The 18,197-nt window shown below is 44.3% G+C and overlaps 1 protein-coding gene across 5 annotated transcripts in view; it reads right to left on the bottom strand.

The window, feature by feature from the left end:
* Positions 1-18,197, bottom strand: part of ALG9 (ALG9 alpha-1,2-mannosyltransferase) — a 297,401-nt gene that overhangs the window by 31,450 nt on the left and 247,754 nt on the right. For all 5 annotated transcript variants that reach the window (XM_077456930.1, XM_077456931.1, XM_077456932.1 and 2 more), the window contains exon 14: positions 16,470-16,597. In XM_077456930.1, coding sequence (XP_077313056.1) covers positions 16,470-16,597 — 128 coding nt within the window. The remainder of the gene's footprint in view (positions 1-16,469; positions 16,598-18,197) is intronic.

Below are 18,197 nucleotides of genomic sequence, written 5' to 3'. Positions count from 1 at the left end.
GGTGCGCTACGTACATAGTGCAGGGTTGAGGAGCACATTAAAGAGTGCAGAGTTTAGGGGTGTGCTACTGTATCTACAGTGCGCAGGGTCCAGCTCGCTTTCGCAGGCTGTCTGCATCTAACTTCCACCCCTCCACGGTTCTGACCTCTGAACCACTCTCCCCATCCCCTACCCTTGTACATATCTTCCGCCACAGTCCTCAGAAGAAGGCTTCTGCGTTTACAAGTGACAGTGGTGAGCGGGGTGCGGAGGGCAAGAGCCGGAGATGGCAGTAGGGTATATGCCTTTACGTTTTTTAGGGGACCGAATCAGAGGTAGGCAAGCGAGTCAGTTTACATCTGCTGGTCCATAGGCTGAATGGACCGTCTGATCAGGTTCACCTGAAAAACTGACAGGTGGACCTGATCAGACCCTTTGTGTGGTAAGGGCCAAAGTCTCCAGCCAGGCTGTGCATGCACTGTACAATTCCCATCCATTTCTTTGGAAATGCCATTTACTATGGGTTTAAAATAGTGGATGGCCTTTCTGCGGAATGATTTGGCAATTCTAGTGCACGTGGTGCCTAGTCTTTTTTATTAAGTAGGCTGAACAACTCCCAGGTATCTGCAGTTATGATCTACAAGGAGCCGGGATGGTTAAAGGTATTGTAAACCCTTGCCGTTTTTCACCTTAATGCATTCTAAGGTGAAAAACCTCCTGTACTGCGGTAGCAGTGCCCCCGAGTCCCCCTTATAGTTACCTGAGCCCCATAATTCCCACAATGGGAACGAGTACGCCAGCTCTGGTTGGTGTCTCGTGTCCAGATTGGATAGATTGATAGCAGCGCAGCCATTGGCTTCTGCTGCTGTCAATCAAATTCAATGACGCCGGGAGGGCGGAGCAGAGTCCTGCTCTCTACGGACATAGCTGCAGGACACGGGAGTGTGCCCGAACGGGTGGCCCGTTGGAGAGTGCTTCTCCGGCAGGACACTCGAGAAGAGGAGGAGCCAGGAGGGCCATGGAGGGACCCCAGAAAAGGAGGATCAGGACCACACTGTGCAAAACCAACTGCACAGCGGAGGTAAGTATGACGTTTGTTATTTTATTTTATTTTTTTTAAACTTAACTTTTACAACCACTTTAACCACTTAAGGACCGCCTCACGCCGATGTACATTGGCAGAATGGAATGGCTGGGCTAAAGCACATACCTGTACGTTGCTTTTCAAGTGCCCAGCTGTGGGTCGGGAGCGCGCCGCTAGCGGCGCGCTCCCGACCCAGTCCTGAGCACCATGGCCGCGGGACCAGCGGACCCGATTGCCGCTGGTGTCCCACGATTGGGTCACAGAGCTGAAGAACGAGGAGAGGTCTGTGTAAACAAACCTCTCCCCGTGCTTCCTACTGTGGCTGTCACCGATCGTCTTTTCCCTTTTATAGGGAAAGACGATCAGTGACGTCACATGCCAGACCACGCTCCCTATAATAAAAAAACACATGTCATACATAATGCCTACACTGCCCCCTAGTGGTTATCTCCTTCACTGCCAATGTCATTTACACAGGAATCAGTGCATTTAACCACTTCAATACAGGGCACTTTCACCCCCTTCCTTCCCAGCCCAATTTTCAGCTTTCAGCGCTCTAGCGCTTTCAGTGACAATTGCGCGGTCATGCTACACTGTACCCAAATGAAATTGTTATCATTTTGTTCGCACAAATAGAGCTTTATTTTGGTGTTATTTATTCACGACTCCGTTTTTTTTTTTTTTGCGATATAAGCGCAAAAAAAGCGGAAATTTGGGAAAAAAACAATATTTTCTTTTTTCTATTTGAAAAGAAATCCAATAAAATCAAATTTTGTCATAAATTTAAGCCAAAATGTACTCTGCTACATGTTTTTGGTAAAAAAAATTCCGTTAAGTGTATAATAATTGGTTTGTGTGATCACGGACATATGTACGCAAATGATCATGTACATATGTGTGCAGGTGATCACGTACATATGTGTGCAGATAATCATTGGGACATGTGATTTTAGTGGGACATATGTCTGGGACATGTTTTTATTATTAGGGACATGTGTTTTTATTATTTGGGGACATGTATGTTTTGAGGACATATGTGGGGACTGTGTTTTCACTGTGTGGTGTGTTGTGTGTTTACACTACACTGATGATCAGTGAGTAAAAAGCTGTGAAAAGCAGCCCATACTCACTGATCATCAGCCGGCTGCAGCGTTCTGCTCTCCTCTTCTCAGCGGTGACTTCCGTGTGAGGAGAGGAGAGCCGATTGCCTAGCACACGGCCGTCATGTGATCAGGAGGGCCAATCACAGAGCCCTCCTGCCGATCTGAGATGTGCCGTGTCCGGGTGACACGAGCACATCGGGATCGCGCCGCTGCGCGGGCGCGCGCGCGCGCGATCCCGCTGCTCCTGAATGACGTTCCTGAACGTCCTATCAGGAGCAGGCGGCTCCCACCCGGCCGTATATATACATTGGCCGGGTGGGAAGTGGTTAAATAGCACTGATTGCTGTATAAATGGCAATGGTCCCAAAAATGTGTCAAAAATGTCCTTTGTGCCTGCCATAATGTTGCAGTCACAATAAAAATCACTGATCGCCGCCATTACTAGTAAAAAAAATATATTAATAAAAATGCAATAAAACTAGGGGATCTATTTTGTGAACGGTATAACTTTTGCGCAAACCAATCAATAATCGCTAATTGTGATTTTTTTTACCAAAAATATGTAGAAGAATACGTATTGGCCTAAACTGAGGAAAAAAATGTTTTTTTTATATATTTTCTGGGGATATTTATTATAGCAAAAAGTAAACAATATTGCATTTTTTTCAAAATTGTCGCTCTATTTTTGTTTATAGCGCAAAAAATAGAAACCACAGAGGTGACCAAATACCACCAAAAGAAAGCTCGATTTGTGGGAAAAAAAGGACGCCAACTTTGTTTGGGAGCCACGTCGCACGATCGCGCAATTGTCAGTTAAAGCGATGCAGTGCCGAATCGCAAAAAGGGGCTTGGTTCTTTGGCTGCAAATTGAGCCGGGGCTTAAGTGGTTAAGGCTGGTCATTTTATTTAAGCAGCATAACACCTGTGGCTGCTTGATATCTGAACAGTGACTACAACTGATTGGATAGTCACTGTTTGGGCAACAATTTTCTACCCTGCTCCTTCATTTCTATTTAATAAAATTTGTTGAGGCAGGCAGCGCCAGCAGGGACACCCATGGCTTGAATTTAGGCTGATTTAGCAAGAATAGGACAAAATGTAAGCCCTGTTATGGCAAGTTTAGTATAGAACCCTTAAATGTACAATCCTTCTGTTAAACCTTCATTGTACCCTTTGGAGTTATTGCGATTTTTATTACCAAAAATATGTAGAAGAATACATATCGGCCTAAACTGAGAAAAAAATTGTTAAAAAAAAAAAAAAGAAATGGGGATATTTATTATAGCAAAAAGTACAAAGTATTGTGTTTTGTTTATTTTAATTGTCGCTTTTTGTGTTTATAGAGCAAAAAATAAAAAAAAACGCAGAGATAATCAAATATCACCAAAAGAAAGCTCTATTTGTGGGGAAAAAAAGAAAAATCAATTTTGTTTGGGTACAGCACCACACAACCGCGCAATTGTCAGTTAAAGTGACGCAGTGCCGAATCGCAAAAAAATGGCCTGGTCATTCAGCAGCCAAATCTTCTGGGGCTGAAGTGGTTAAGGATCCAATCATTTACACATATACCATTCAGATGTGAAAGGGTGAAAAAGACAAAATGGAAACACGTGCTTGTGACCTTTGTAGGTGAGAGAGCGCTCAAAGTGGATCGTGAAGTTTTCATGGAAGGATTGCACATTATAAATGAATGCATGTAAATATCTGGCACTGAATTACTGAAAGTGGTTATGTTTTATATTTTATCATTTTTAACGTACTAGATGAACATTGTTCTGAGAGCTTTGTGCTCTATTCAGATTTTGTGTTTATGGAGAGCAGCACTTAATATGTAGAACAAGAAGCTTGTTCACGTGCAAGGCACTTCTACCTTGCAGCACTAGGGTCATTGGTTCAAACACTAACCAGGCCATTACCTGCATAGAGTTTGCATGTTCTCCCCTTGCTTGTGTGGGTTTCTTCCAAGTGCTCCAGTTTCCTTCCACACTCCAAAGACATGCTTGTATTTAACCACTTAAGGACCGTCTCACGCCGATGTACGTCAGCAGAATGGCACGGCTGGGCACAAGCACCTACAAGTATGTTGCCCTTTAAGTGCCCAGCCGTGGGTTGCGAGCGCGCTGTCAGCGGCGCACTCGCGACCCGGTCCTGAGCTCCATGACCGTGGCCCCGATTGCCGCCGGTGTCCCACGATCGGATCACAGAGCTGAAGAACAAGGAGAAGTAAGTGTAAACAAACCTCTCCTCGTGCTTCCTACTGAAGCTGTCACTGATCGTCTGTTCCCTGTTATAGTGAAAGACGATCAGTGATGTCAGACGCCAAGCCACACCCCCTTACAGTTAAAAAAAAAAACACACACACACACACTTAACCCCTACACTGCCCCCTAGTGGTTAACCCCTTCACTGCCAGTGACATTTTTACAGTAATCAGTACATTTTTAATTGCACTGATTGCTGTATTAATGCTAATGGTCCCAAAAATGTGTCAAAATTGTCCGATGTGTCCGCCATAATGTCGCAGTTACAATAAAAATCGCTGATCGCTGCCATTACGGGTAAAAAAAATATTATTAATAAAAATGCCATAAAACTATCCCCTATTTTGTAGACGCTATAACCAAACGCGCAAACCAAACGCTTACTGTGATTTTTTTTACCAAAAATATGTAGAAGAATACGTATCGGCCTAAACTAAGGAAGAAAATCGTTTTTAATATTTTTGCAGGATATTTATTATAGCAAAATGTAAAAAATAATGTGTTTTTTTCAAAATTGTTGCTCTTTTTTTGTTTATAGCGCAAAAAAAATAAAAAATCGCAGGGGTGATCAAATACCACCAAAAGAAAGCTCTATTTGTGGGAAAAAAAGGACGTCAATTTTGTTTCGGAGCCACGTCGCACGACGGCACAATTGTCAGTTAAAGCGACGCAGTGCCGAATCGCAAAAGGGGCTTGGTCCTTTAGCTGGAAAATGGTCCGGGGCTTAAGTGGTTAATTATTTTATATTGGTCAATTTATGCATATGTACGCATATAAAATAGAAACCTCAGATTGTAAGCTCCACGAGGGCAGGGATTGAAGTGAGTGTACAATAAGTGAAAGGCACTGGGTAAAATTGCAGCACAGTATAAATACCTTTAATAGTTAAAAAATTCAATAAAATTAAAGTAATGAGTTACATGCTAAACAAATATGTTTAAAAGAAATAAATTGCGTCCCTTTAATAAATCACTGCCACACACTGTTAGAAATGTGCCCATAGCTACACTTGAGCAGAGAGAATGAGTTAATCCATGCAGTAAGATCTGCATGCTGGGATGTGTGCTGAAGCAGTGAAACTGATGAAATTCATGCAGCAGAAGAGCTGTCTATCATGTATTCTAACTTAAGCGGAGACGTAGGCTTTTTACGTCAGTGCTGTGCCTTACTCTGACAAATAGCAGGAGGACAATGAAAGCCATGCTGAGCGAAGCTTTTTTTTTTTTTTCTGGGCCACTTGGGACCAGAAAGCAAAATGCTTTTCTGATCTCCGGAGGGGAATGTGGAGCTGTCTGCGTGTTGGGACTATATATGTAATGAATGGTAATGCCATAACCTCAGGAATCAGAACACTGTCCTCTACACCTGAGGGGAGAGCATTGACGCAAGTGCACAGAAAAAAAAATAAAAAATGATGGGACAGTTTTGCTTTTATTATTCTCCTTCGGGGAATGTGCACAGACATGGAGGACGGAGAACTTTTAGCTGCTGCCACTACACTTTGTGAGAGCATACATAAGCTAAGGTGCCCTTTATGATGATAACAAATTTTCCTCTGTCAGGAGCAGTCAGCCGTACCATCTGAATCAATTTCTGCAGCTTCCTCTATTATCTAATGTGGAGCCATTAAAAAACTTGTTACTGGAGTGAATGCATGGAGGCAGCAACTTTTCATCCTCATTTATAGGGCAAACCGTACTTGTAACTTCTCTATAGCACTTTAAAATGATTTAATGCCAGCGTACTAAGGACATCTGCTTGGGTTGAACAGTTTCAGTACCCCAAGTCCAAATGCAGTTGCTATGGCCACAAATGATCCATGCTACATTATTCAATTAGTCAAGATGTTTAGCAGCTACACAGGAAAAGAGAAGAACTACTAAACGAAAAAAAATATTACTTTATGTAGGAAGTTGCTATTTAAATTAATAAATATTTATAGAAAACACACTGAGACATATGGCTAGGTATCTGACATATAGATAATCTTGCTGTGTTAGCTGCACAAAAGGACATTTGAAGGCAACATTAACAGTCTTCCTATAGAGACTACTGAGAGTGCGATATCAATGAAGATGTAAACACAACTACTAAAACAGCATACAAGCTTTAGGCTTAGTTCAGACAGGTGATGGCGCCCGTCCCTAGCTGTGTGCAGGCAGCCTGCAGAGGTGCATGCAGACACAGCGGCTGTGCAGACACCACTTGCATGTCAAAATTTGACAGCCATGCCAGGAGAAGCTGCACAACTGTCAAATTTTGACATGCGGCTGTGTCTGTGCAGCCGCTGCATCCACCTCCATAGGCTGTCTGCATGCAGGCTCAGGGCAGATGAACAGTAGATACCAAAACAAAGGTAGCCTATGTACAGCACAGGTGCAAGACCTATTTAAATGTGGCATTAAAATGTTAGTAAAAATGTAATAGTTGTTTTCAATCTCCTAAAATCAGCAGCTTTCATTAAATCAAGTGGTGATTCTGCCATGCAGGTCCTTGTTCAGGTACTTCCTGCTCTGGGGTGACAACTATGCTCCCATTTGTACTCCTTTCAAGCACATCCCTGGTTAAGATTACAAATGGCTGAGCTGACACACATTGCCCAGGAATGAGCCATTGTTGTAACATTCACAAAGCTGGTTCGGAGCAGCAACATGCAAGCAAACAGGAAGTGGCTGATAATAGGTGGAGCAGATCAGCAGCAATGATATGCAAAAAGAAGAATGAAAAATGTATTTTATAAAAAAAATTTACAATTGATGATACACAATGCTTTGGCAAACTAGATGTCATCCAATTAGCATTTACATCTAATTTAGCTACTAACATTTTACCATATCAATGTATTTTATTAAATATTCTTTAGAGCACATATATGTATAACACATAGTAAATTACCTTTTTAGAAGAACACTTAATATGTTAAATGAGATCACAAATTAAACGGTCTTTAAACTACAGGTTGACCGATATGGGTTTTTCTCTGGCCGATACCGATATTTAGAAATTGCGGCGGCTAATGGCCGATATATGATGCCGATTTTTTTGGGCCGATATGTTAGGCCGATTTTTTTTTTTTCCCCTTCATCTCATAAAATCTAACAGTTAGACCCCTTTCACACTGGGGCGTTTTTCAGGCGCTATTGGTCTAAAACCGCTATTTTATTCCCTAGGGTCTCTGCAAAAAATATATATATATAATTTTTGGGGGTTCTAAATGATTTTCTAGCAGAAAATACAGGATTTTTACTTGTAAGCAACAAGTGTCAGAAAAGATTTAGTTTTTAAATGGTTAAACTGAGAACTCACACACACACAGAACTCAGTTCATTCAAAGTGTAAACATTTTATCTCTTTGCTCTTTTCTTGGCAGACTGCCCAGAGAGGAGGAAAGTCGCTTCACTGAAGACTCAGAGCCGGTTCACACAGGGGCAACTCGTCCGGCGACTTAGCCGCCTGACAAGTCGCGTCCCTTTCCGTGCAATGGAACCGTTCTAATTGGAGCGACTGAGTCTTAGAAAAAGGTTCCTGTACGACTTTTGGGGCGGCTTGCATTGACTTCTATACAGAAGTCATTTTGCAAGTCGCCGCTAAAGTCAGATCCGGGTCGCCTGAGGCAGTCGCGTTACAAGAAGTGCTGCCTCAGTGTGAACCGGATCTCAGGCAACTTGCATTGACTTCTATTACAGAAGTCATTTGCAAGTCGCGCTGAAGATATAATCGGCCTCCTTTTTTAACAGCACAATCGGCCAATGCCGATTAATTTAAAAACGCCAAATGTCGGCAGATATATCGGTCGACCTCTACTTTAAACCCAGACATCTTAGGCATGAAAATATGCTTGTTAAACTACCTCTATTTTCAGACAAAAATAGTAAAGTATCATAAAACCCATTTTATTTTCAACATAACAGGTCAAAACCCTTTTAAAACCTAGATGCAGGGCCCTGCTTGTATTCAGATAACAACCTTCATTTATACCAACTCACAAGGGTATTGTGTTTGTACAGATAACATAAGCAAAAGCAATAAAGCACAACACTCTCCGAGTTTTACAAAGGATTGAAACTTCAAAGTTACAAGTAGGCTCCCCAGACATTGGCAATAATGAACCTGAACCTCCTTTATTGAACCTCCAAACAATAAATGATAAATATTTCTGGAATTCTTTCAAGTGATTCTAAATCCTAGACATTTTTTTATCTTAATGCATTCCCTTAAATTAGGTAGAAAATGTCCAAATGTTTATATCATCTCCCCCCCCCTTTATAATTACCTGGGCCCTATCTTGATCCAGTGGTGTGCCCATCTGCAGTGTCTCTCTCTCCTCTCTCTGCTCAGAGGCAGCAGTGGGAGCCATTGGCTCCTGCTGCTCTCAATCAAATCCTGCAAGCAGAGAGCCAGTGGGGGACCCCAGAAGAGGAGGATTGCACAGATTTTAACTTGAAAACTTCTCCCCCTGTTCTTCTTCCAATGTTGACTCAATGCTCTGTCCCGCTCTATGCTGGGTGCACCACTACTTATATTGGCATAGGGCGGGGTCACCGGAGGTCTGCCCCTTAGGACGTCACTACCAAACATGCCCCGGGCAGTGACATCATAACGGACGGGCCTCCAGATGATGTCACATGCCAATATAAGTAGTGGCACACCGCGCACCCAGCATTAGAGCGGGAAAGAGAGTTGAGTCAACATCGGAAGAACAGAGGGAGAAGACAGCGGAAAAGACCAGGCAAAAGTGCGAGAAGACAGTGGAGAACACCTGGCAGAGGCAGAAGACAGCAGACAGAGGGACAAGAATCTAGTGAGGGCTAGAAGACATCAGTGGAAAAGACTCGGAGAGTGGAGAAGAACCAGCAGAGGCAGAAGACATCAGTGGAGGAGACAGGAGATGGGAGAAGAAGTCGGAAGAGACGCCGGAGCTGCTTAGTAAATTACTTTTAAAAATCTACATACTGCGTTTTAATTTTGACACTTTTTTTTATGTGAATGGGTAGGGGTATAATGTACCAGAAACTCATTCACATAGGGTGGGGAGCCAGGATCTGGGGCCCCCCTTGTTAATGGGGCTTCCAGAGTCCGATAAGCTCCCCACCCGCAGACCCCGACAACCAACGGCCAAGGTTGTTGGGAAGATGCCCGTCCTCTTCAACATGGTGACAAGGTGCTTTGGGGTGGGGGGCGTTTGCTTGCCCCGCCCCCTTTTCTGACCTGCTGGGCTGTGTGCGTCTGATATGGGTTTTGGGGGGGACCAAAATCCATACCAGATCCAGTTTGGCTGCAGTTTTTTTTAGCGCTGGGGTTCCCCTTAAAAATCCATACCACACCGAAAGGCCTGGTATGCTCTTGGAGGGGGAACCCATGCCATTTTTTTTTTAATTCAGCGTAGTGTTCCCCATCAAGATCCTCAGTGCACAAGTTGCATGCCTAGTCGAATCAGTTAAGGTGAGATCTGACTTCAGTGATATTCAATGGGCTGCAGTAGGTCAAATTTGGACCAAAGAAGTGCAGGGACTATATGACTGGTAGTCATTGGAAATCATGGAGAACGACTTGTCATGCGACTTGCAGTCCCAAATCGTAGGGCAAGTTGTACAAGCCTGAAAGGGGCCTTAGAGAGATTCACCCTCTCTATTTGTCCTGTTTATCATTATCAATGAAAATGAAAGTAAAAGAAAATCTAAAATTTTGGTTGACCTCAGAAAAGTAAGAGGGGAAACCTGCCCAATGGGGAAACTAGTTCTGCTGATCTAGGGGTCCCCAAAGAATTCCCTTAATTTGAAGGGATTTCCTCTTACCGCCTGTTTGTCTATGGGACAGGAAGTGAAGGGAAATCTCTGCAATGGGACACAGATGGCGAATGAAAATCTGACAGAGGTTATAATCGTCCCTTACTCTATCCCAAAAAAAAAAAAAGGTCTTGCCTACAGTTCTACTTTAACTAGTAGCTGACCGCCGGCCGTCAAATGACGGCCAGGCGGCGCACCTATTGTGGCGGGAGGCCGTCATATGACGGCCTCCCGTTTAAACAGGGATGCGCGCGATCGTGCGCGCGCATCCCTGTTTCTTCGGTGGCGGCGTGTCACGGAGACACCGCTCGCCACCGAAGGGGGTGAACAGCCATTCGTTATGGCTGTTTAAAACGTGATCGGCCGTGATGAAGTCACGGCCGATCACAGATGGTCACACCCCGAACGTGCACGGCGCATGCGCGCGATCGCGCTGCGCGTGCACGTCGGTGGCGGCGTGTTCCCCGGGAACACTGCTCGTCACCGACGCTGGTAAACAACTATTGGCCGGCTGTTTACCCACGTGATCGGCTGTGATCCTTTCACAGCCAATCACTAAAATGTAAACAAACCGCGGTAACGGGATGTTACCGGGTTCTCCTCCTCACACACCGATCGTGTGTGAGGAGGAGATTGCGGTAACATCTCGTGTACACCAAACATACTGATTGCCCCCCCCCCAATAAAGAGGACCTGTCACCACCCCTCATAGTACCTGTCAATCACAGTCCATCAGAGTACCTGTCACAGTCCATCAGAGTATTTGAGTACCTGTCCCAGCCCATCAGAGTACCCGAGTACCTGTCCCAGCCCATCAGAGTACCCGAGTACCTGTCCCAGCCCATCAGAGTACCCGAGTACCTGTCCCAGCCCATCAGAGTACCCGAGTACCTGTCACAGTTCATCTGAGTACCCGAGTACCTGTCCCAGCCCATCAGAGTACCCGAGTACCTGTCCCGGCCCATCAGAGTACCCGAGTACCTGTCACGGCACATCAGAGTACCCGAGTACCTGTCACGGCACATCAGAGTACCCGAGTACCTGTCACGGCACATCAGAGTGCCTGTCATGGCACATCAGAGTACCCGAGTACCTGTCACGGCACATCAGGGTACCCGAGTACCTGTCACGGCCCATCAGGGTACCCGAGTACCTGTCACGGCCCATCAGGGTACCCGAGTACCTGTCACGGCCCATCAGGGTACCCGAGTACCTGTCACAGTCCATCAGGGTACCCGAGTACCTGTCACAGTCCATTAGAGTACCGAGTACCTGTCACAGTCCATTAGAGTACCGAGTACCTGTTACAGTCCATTAGAGTACCGAGTACCTGTCACAGTCCATTAGAGTACCGAGTACCTGTCACAGCCCATCTGAGTACCTGTCACAGTCCATCTGAGTACCCGAGTACCTGTCACAGTTCATCTGAGTACCCGAGTACCTGTCACAGTCCATATGAGTACCTGTCACCGCCCTTCAGAGTACCCAAATACCAGTCACCAAACCATCAGAGTACCTGTCACCAGGCCATCAGAGTACCTGAGTACTTGTCACCAGGCCATCAGAGTACCCGAGTACCTGTCACCAGGCCATCAGAGTACTCGAGTACCTGTCACCAGGCCATCAGAGTACCCGAGTACCTGTCACCAGGCCATCAGAGTACCAGAGTACCAGTCACAGTTCATCTGAGTACCCGAGTACCTGTCCCAGCCCATCAGAGTACCCGAGTACCTGTCCCGGCCCATCAGAGTACCCGAGTACCTGTCACGGCACATCAGAGTGCCTGTCATGGCACATCAGAGTACCCGAGTACCTGTCACGGCACATCAGGGTACCCGAGTACCTGTCACGGCCCATCAGGGTACCCGAGTACCTGTCACGGCCCATCAGAGTACCCGAGTACCTGTCACCAGGCCATCAGAGTACCCGAGTACCTGTCACCAGGCCATCAGAGTACCCGAGTACCTGTCACAGTTCATCTGAGTACCCGAGTACCTGTCCCAGCCCATCAGAGTACCCGAGTACCTGTCCCGGCCCATCAGAGTACCCGAGTACCTGTCACGGCACATCAGAGTACCCGAGTACCTGTCACGGCACATCAGAGTGCCTGTCATGGCACATCAGAGTACCCGAGTACCTGTCACGGCACATCAGGGTACCCGAGTACCTGTCACGGCCCATCAGGGTACCCGAGTACCTGTCACGGCCCATCAGGGTACCCGAGTACCTGTCACGGCCCATCAGGGTACCCGAGTACCTGTCACGGCCCATCAGGGTACCCGAGTACCTGTCACAGTCCATTAGAGTACCGAGTACCTGTCACAGTCCATTAGAGTACCGAGTACCTGTCACAGTCCATTAGAGTACCGAGTACCTGTCACAGTCCATTAGAGTACCGAGTACCTGTCACAGCCCATCTGAGTACCTGTCACAGTCCATCTGAGTACCCGAGTACCTGTCACAGTTCATCTGAGTACCCGAGTACCTGTCACAGCCCATCAGAGTACCCGAGTACCTGTCCCGGCCCATCAGAGTACCCGAGTACCTGTCACGGCACATCAGAGTGCCTGTCATGGCACATCAGAGTACCCGAGTACCTGTCACGGCACATCAGGGTACCCGAGTACCTGTCACGGCCCATCAGGGTACCCGAGTACCTGTCACGGCCCATCAGAGTACCCGAGTACCTGTCACCAGGCCATCAGAGTACCCGAGTACCTGTCACCAGGCCATCAGAGTACCCGAGTACCTGTCACAGTTCATCTGAGTACCCGAGTACCTATCCCAGCCCATCAGAGTACCCGAGTACCTGTCCCGGCCCATCAGAGTACCCGAGTACCTGTCACGGCACATCAGAGTACCCGAGTACCTGTCACGGCACATCAGAGTGCCTGTCATGGCACATCAGAGTACCCGAGTACCTGTCACGGCACATCAGGGTACCCGAGTACCTGTCACAGTCCATTAGAGTACCGAGTACCTGTCACAGTCCATTAGAGTACCGAGTACCTGTCACAGTCCATTAGAGTACCGAGTACCTGTCACAGCCCATCTGAGTACCTGTCACAGTCCATCTGAGTACCCGAGTACCTGTCACAGTTCATCTGAGTACCCGAGTACCTGTCACAGTCCATATGAGTACCTGTCACCGCCCTTCAGAGTACCCAAATACCAGTCACCAGGCCATCAGAGTACCCGAGTACCTGTCACCAGGCCATCAGAGTACTCGAGTACCTGTCACCAGGCCATCAGAGTACCCGAGTACCTGTCACCAGGCCATCAGAGTACCCGAGTACCTGTCACCAGGCCATCAGAGTACTCGAGTACCTGTCACCAGGCCATCAGAGTACCCGAGTACCTGTCACCAGGCCATCAGAGTACCCGAGTACCTGTTCCAGTCCATCTGAGTACCCGAGTACCTGTCACAGTCCATCTGAGTACCTGTCACAGTTCATCTGAGTACCCGAGTACCTGTCACAGTCCATATGAGTACCTGTCACCGCCCTTCAGAGAACCCAAATACCAGTCACCAAACCATCAGAGTACCTGTCACCAGGCCATCAGAGTACCTGAGTACTTGTCACCAGGCCATCAGAGTACCCGAGCACCTGTCACCAGGCCATCAGAGTACCCGAGTACCTGTCACCAGGCCATCAGAGTACCCGAGTACCTGTCACCAGGCCATCAGAGTACCCGAGTACCTGTCACCAGGCCATCAGAGTACCCGAGTACCTATTTGCAGCCCATGTCTCATGGAATATACGTTGGGGTGTTTACTTTCCAAAATGGGGTTATTTTGTGGGTAATTTCACTGTCCTAGTGCTCCAGGACCTTCAAAAGTGTGATGGGTAGGAATGAAATGAGATGTGTGATTTATGCTCCTAGAACGCCTGAACGTACTACTTCAATGTTTGGCCTCTCTATGTGGCCAGGCTGTGTAAAAGTCCTACACATGTGGTATCGCCATACTCGGGAGGAGTAGCAGAATGTATTTTCGGGTGTAATTTTTGCTATATACATGTTATGTGTTAGAAATATCTTATAAATTGACAATTTTGTGTAAAAAAAAAATGCGTTTTAATTTTTTTCCACATATTCCAAAAACTTCTGGAAAAAAATGAACCATTCAAAAGACTCATTATGCCTCACAGATTATATGTTGGGGTGTTTGCTTTCCAAAATGGGGTAATTTTATGGGAAATTCCATTGTGCTGGTACTCCAGGGCCTTCAAAAGTGTAATAGGTGGTTGAGAAATGAGATGCGTAATTTTTGCTCATAGAACGTCTGAAGGTACTACATCAATGTTAGTGCTCTGTATGTGGCCAGGCTGTGTAAAAGTCTCACACACGTGGTATCGCCGTACTCGGGAAGAGTAGCAGAATGTATTTTGGGGTGTAATTTTTGCTATATACATGCTATGTGTTAGAAATATCTTATAAATTGACAATTTTGTGTAAAAAAAAAATGCGTTTTAATTTTTTTCCACATATTCCAAAAACTTCTGGAAAAAAATTAACCATTCAAAAGACTCATTATGCCTCACAGATTATACGTTGGGGTGTTTGCTTTCCAAAATGGGGTCATTTTATGGGAAATTCCATTTTCCTGGTACTCCAGGGACTTCAAAAGTGTAATAGGTGGTTGAGAAATGAGATGCGTCATTTTTGCTCGTAGAACGTCTGAAGGTACTACATCAATGTTGGTGCTCTGTATGTGGCCAGGCTGTGTAAAAGTCTCACACATGTGGTATCACCGTACTCGGGAAGAGTAGCAGAATGTATTTTGGGGTGTAATTTGTTGTATGCATATGCTGTGTGTGAGAAATAACCTGATAATATGACAATTTAGTAAAACAAAATAAAAAAAAATAAAAAATCTTCATTTTGCAAAGAATTGTGGGAAAAAATTACAACTTAAAAAAACTCACCATGCTACTTACTTAATACCTTGGGATGTCTACTTTGTAAAAAGGGGTCATTTGGGGGGTATTTGTACTTTCCTGACTAGTTAGAGTCTCAAGAACTTAGGTACACCTGATGTACTGAAGGCCTGATCAGAAGTGATCAATTTTCAGTGATTGGCACCATAGATTGTAGACTCTATAACTTTCACAAAGACCAAATAATATATACTAATGTGGGTTATTTTTACCAAAGATATGTAGCAGTATAAATTTTGGCCAAAATTTATGAAGAAAAATTACTAATTAGCAAAAATTTATGACAGAAACGAAGAAAAAGGCATTTTTTTCACAAAATTTACGTTTTATTTTATTTATAGCACAAAAAATAAAAAACCCACTAGTGATTAAATACCACTAAAAGAAAGCTCTATTTGTGTGAAAAAAAGGACGCAAGTTTCATATGGATACAGTGTTGGATGACTGAGTAATTGTCATTCAAAGTGTGAGAGCGCTGAAAGCTGAAAATTGGTCTGGTCAGGAAGGGGGTGTAACTGCACTGTATTGAGGTGGTTAATGAGTGTCAAACAAAACAGGGAATGAGGGAGTACCACAAAGCAATGGTACAGAGCAATAAACACATTTTCTAGAATAGGTTTAGAATCACTGTCCTAATTTTAGTGTTGGGTGTGTTTTAGAGCTGCACGATTCTGGGAAAAATTAAAATCACGTTTTTTTTGCTTAGAATAAAGATCACGATTCTCACAGCGTAACAGTAGTAAGAAGAGCCGGCAACACTGTAATCCTTGAAGTGTTGTTTATTTGTACATCAGAGTCAGAGTAAAACAATAAAGCTATTAGCTTTATCATTTTACTGTCATTCTGATGTACCAATAAACGACACTTCAAGGATTACAGTGTTGCCGGCTCTTCTTACTACTGTTGCATTGGAGTGTGTTGGGACACATTGAGCCTCGGCACCTGTGAGTGGACCTGGTGTATGGATTGAGTTGTCCCTGCAGAGAGCGCTGTTACCTTTTCTTCTTTTCTTGCAGCGTAACATCATCTTTCAAATTATACAAAAAAATTGGTTTAACTTTACTGTTTTTTTTTTTTTTTTATTCATTAAAGTATTTTTTTCCAAACAATTTGAAATTGAAAGACCGCTGCGCAAATACAGTGCGTACAGGAAGTAAGGAAGAACAGGAATCTAAACCCCTATATAAAGACGGAAACATTTAAAACCTGAGAGATAAATCTCTTCAACATGAACAATGAATCTGACAAAAGTTCCCACTTTTCCCCAAAGTATCCAAAAACTTAAAAAAAAAATGAAATTAGGCACAGTTTCTTACCTTGAGGTATCCAGGAAAGGTTTGTAAGCTATGGCTACCCACTCCTCTTTTGAAGAATAACGAGGCTCTCGTGTAGTTTCTCTGGTTGTGTCCAGATCAACCAAATAATGACACTTACCAATATCAACCTACAAGAAATTGAATGTGGAAAAAAAACACAAAATTAGGTTACATTAATATCATTCTTGTTAAAATGGACAATTCTATGTTCGTACAGTTTGTAAGGAATACATGAAAACAAAAGGTGAATTCTGGCAGCGCAGGAGTTAACTTGTACGGAATATGTGAAAACAAAAGTTAACTCACTGCGCTGCCAGAATTCACCAACAATTTTGTTGCATATTTTGTTGTAATGGCACACACAATACATTCTTAAGGCCGGTAGACACGGGCCGAACTTCCGTTGGTTCAACAGAAACTGTCCAACATTCAGCCAATTCAACATTCAGCCAGTCTGTCCTGCTTCTGTCGAATGGGCATGCTGAAAAATCAGCAGCCGATCGGCATATCCTCAGTTTTTAAACCAAGGAACCTGCATTCACTATATCTGTACTTCCACGGTAAACAGAACATTGAAGTGCAATTATTTTAGTAAATATGAACCGCTAAATACCTTTTCTCATCAGCAGTTGGCGTAGTCTCTATCAGTGCTTGGCCGAGCACTGGTTAAAACTTGTAGAAGAAGTTTTCATTCTCCTCTGACTATCCTATGAGGCTGCATGATTCCTGACCTTCTGTCTGGACAGTGCTGATTGGCCCTGTGCTGATCACATGCACCCTCCAAAAACAAAACAAAAAAACTCTCTAGCAATACAGACCAAACTGAGCATGTGCAGAGTACCTCCAGGGTTCTGTACGATCAGGAGATAGACTGGGGACAGTAAAAGGAGGGGAGTGTCACAGATGCCAGGATCAAACAACCTTTTTACACAATATGGAGGATTAACTCCTGCATGCTTTACTGCATATACAGGCTGATTTTACTGTTGTGGGTTTAGCAACACTTTAAAAAGGTTTAGAACCACAGTTAGGCGTTTAATAGCTTGGATTCCATTACAGTGATTTGCTCTCAGTTACTGTTAAAATGGTTTTACTGAACAGGGAGAATCCCCAACTGCAATGCAGACAAAAAGTTTGCATAATATAAAGGGAAAAAAGCACAACATAATCCAAAAAAAAAAAAAAAAAAAAAAAAAAAATATATATATAATATATATATAAAAAAAAAATACATATACTGTATATAAAGGGGTCCGTCAAAATAAATATATATTTTTTATTGTTTGGGGTATTTTGTTTTTTTCCCCTATATCATGCAAACTTTTTGATTAGTAGTTTGTGCTCACCTAATAGGAGATAACCGCCTATTCACCTCTGACCCTACTGACGCAAAGTAATAACCCCTTCCTGTGCGTGCCACTAGTTGTAGTGTGTATTTATATGGCAATAGCTATGCTGGGGGTTTAGCTCTGAATAAGGGGGTATGTCCCCCAAAACACATAAGCTTGCCTGGGCAGCGTCATGGTGTGTTTGGCCACGCTATTCCCACATTGGATTGTGATTTGGTGTTATACAATGCTTGTACATATTTTACCTTCGAGTATTCATTTGGCTGTATGTCTTTTATACAATAAACCTTTGGTAATGCACTAGGCGTTTGTGCCCTCCTGTGTGCTCTTTTACAATCGTCTACTAGATACCCCATGTGACATTTCAGTCATTTTATTC

This window comes from Lithobates pipiens, unplaced genomic scaffold (genome assembly GCF_037356315.1).
Source record: "Lithobates pipiens isolate NorthernLeopardFrog02 unplaced genomic scaffold, aLitPip1_a1.2 Scaffold_27, whole genome shotgun sequence".
NCBI lineage: Eukaryota > Metazoa > Chordata > Amphibia > Anura > Ranidae > Lithobates > Lithobates pipiens.
Note: the sequence above shows the minus strand (reverse complement) of the source record. Positions and strands in the feature narration are given on the sequence as shown.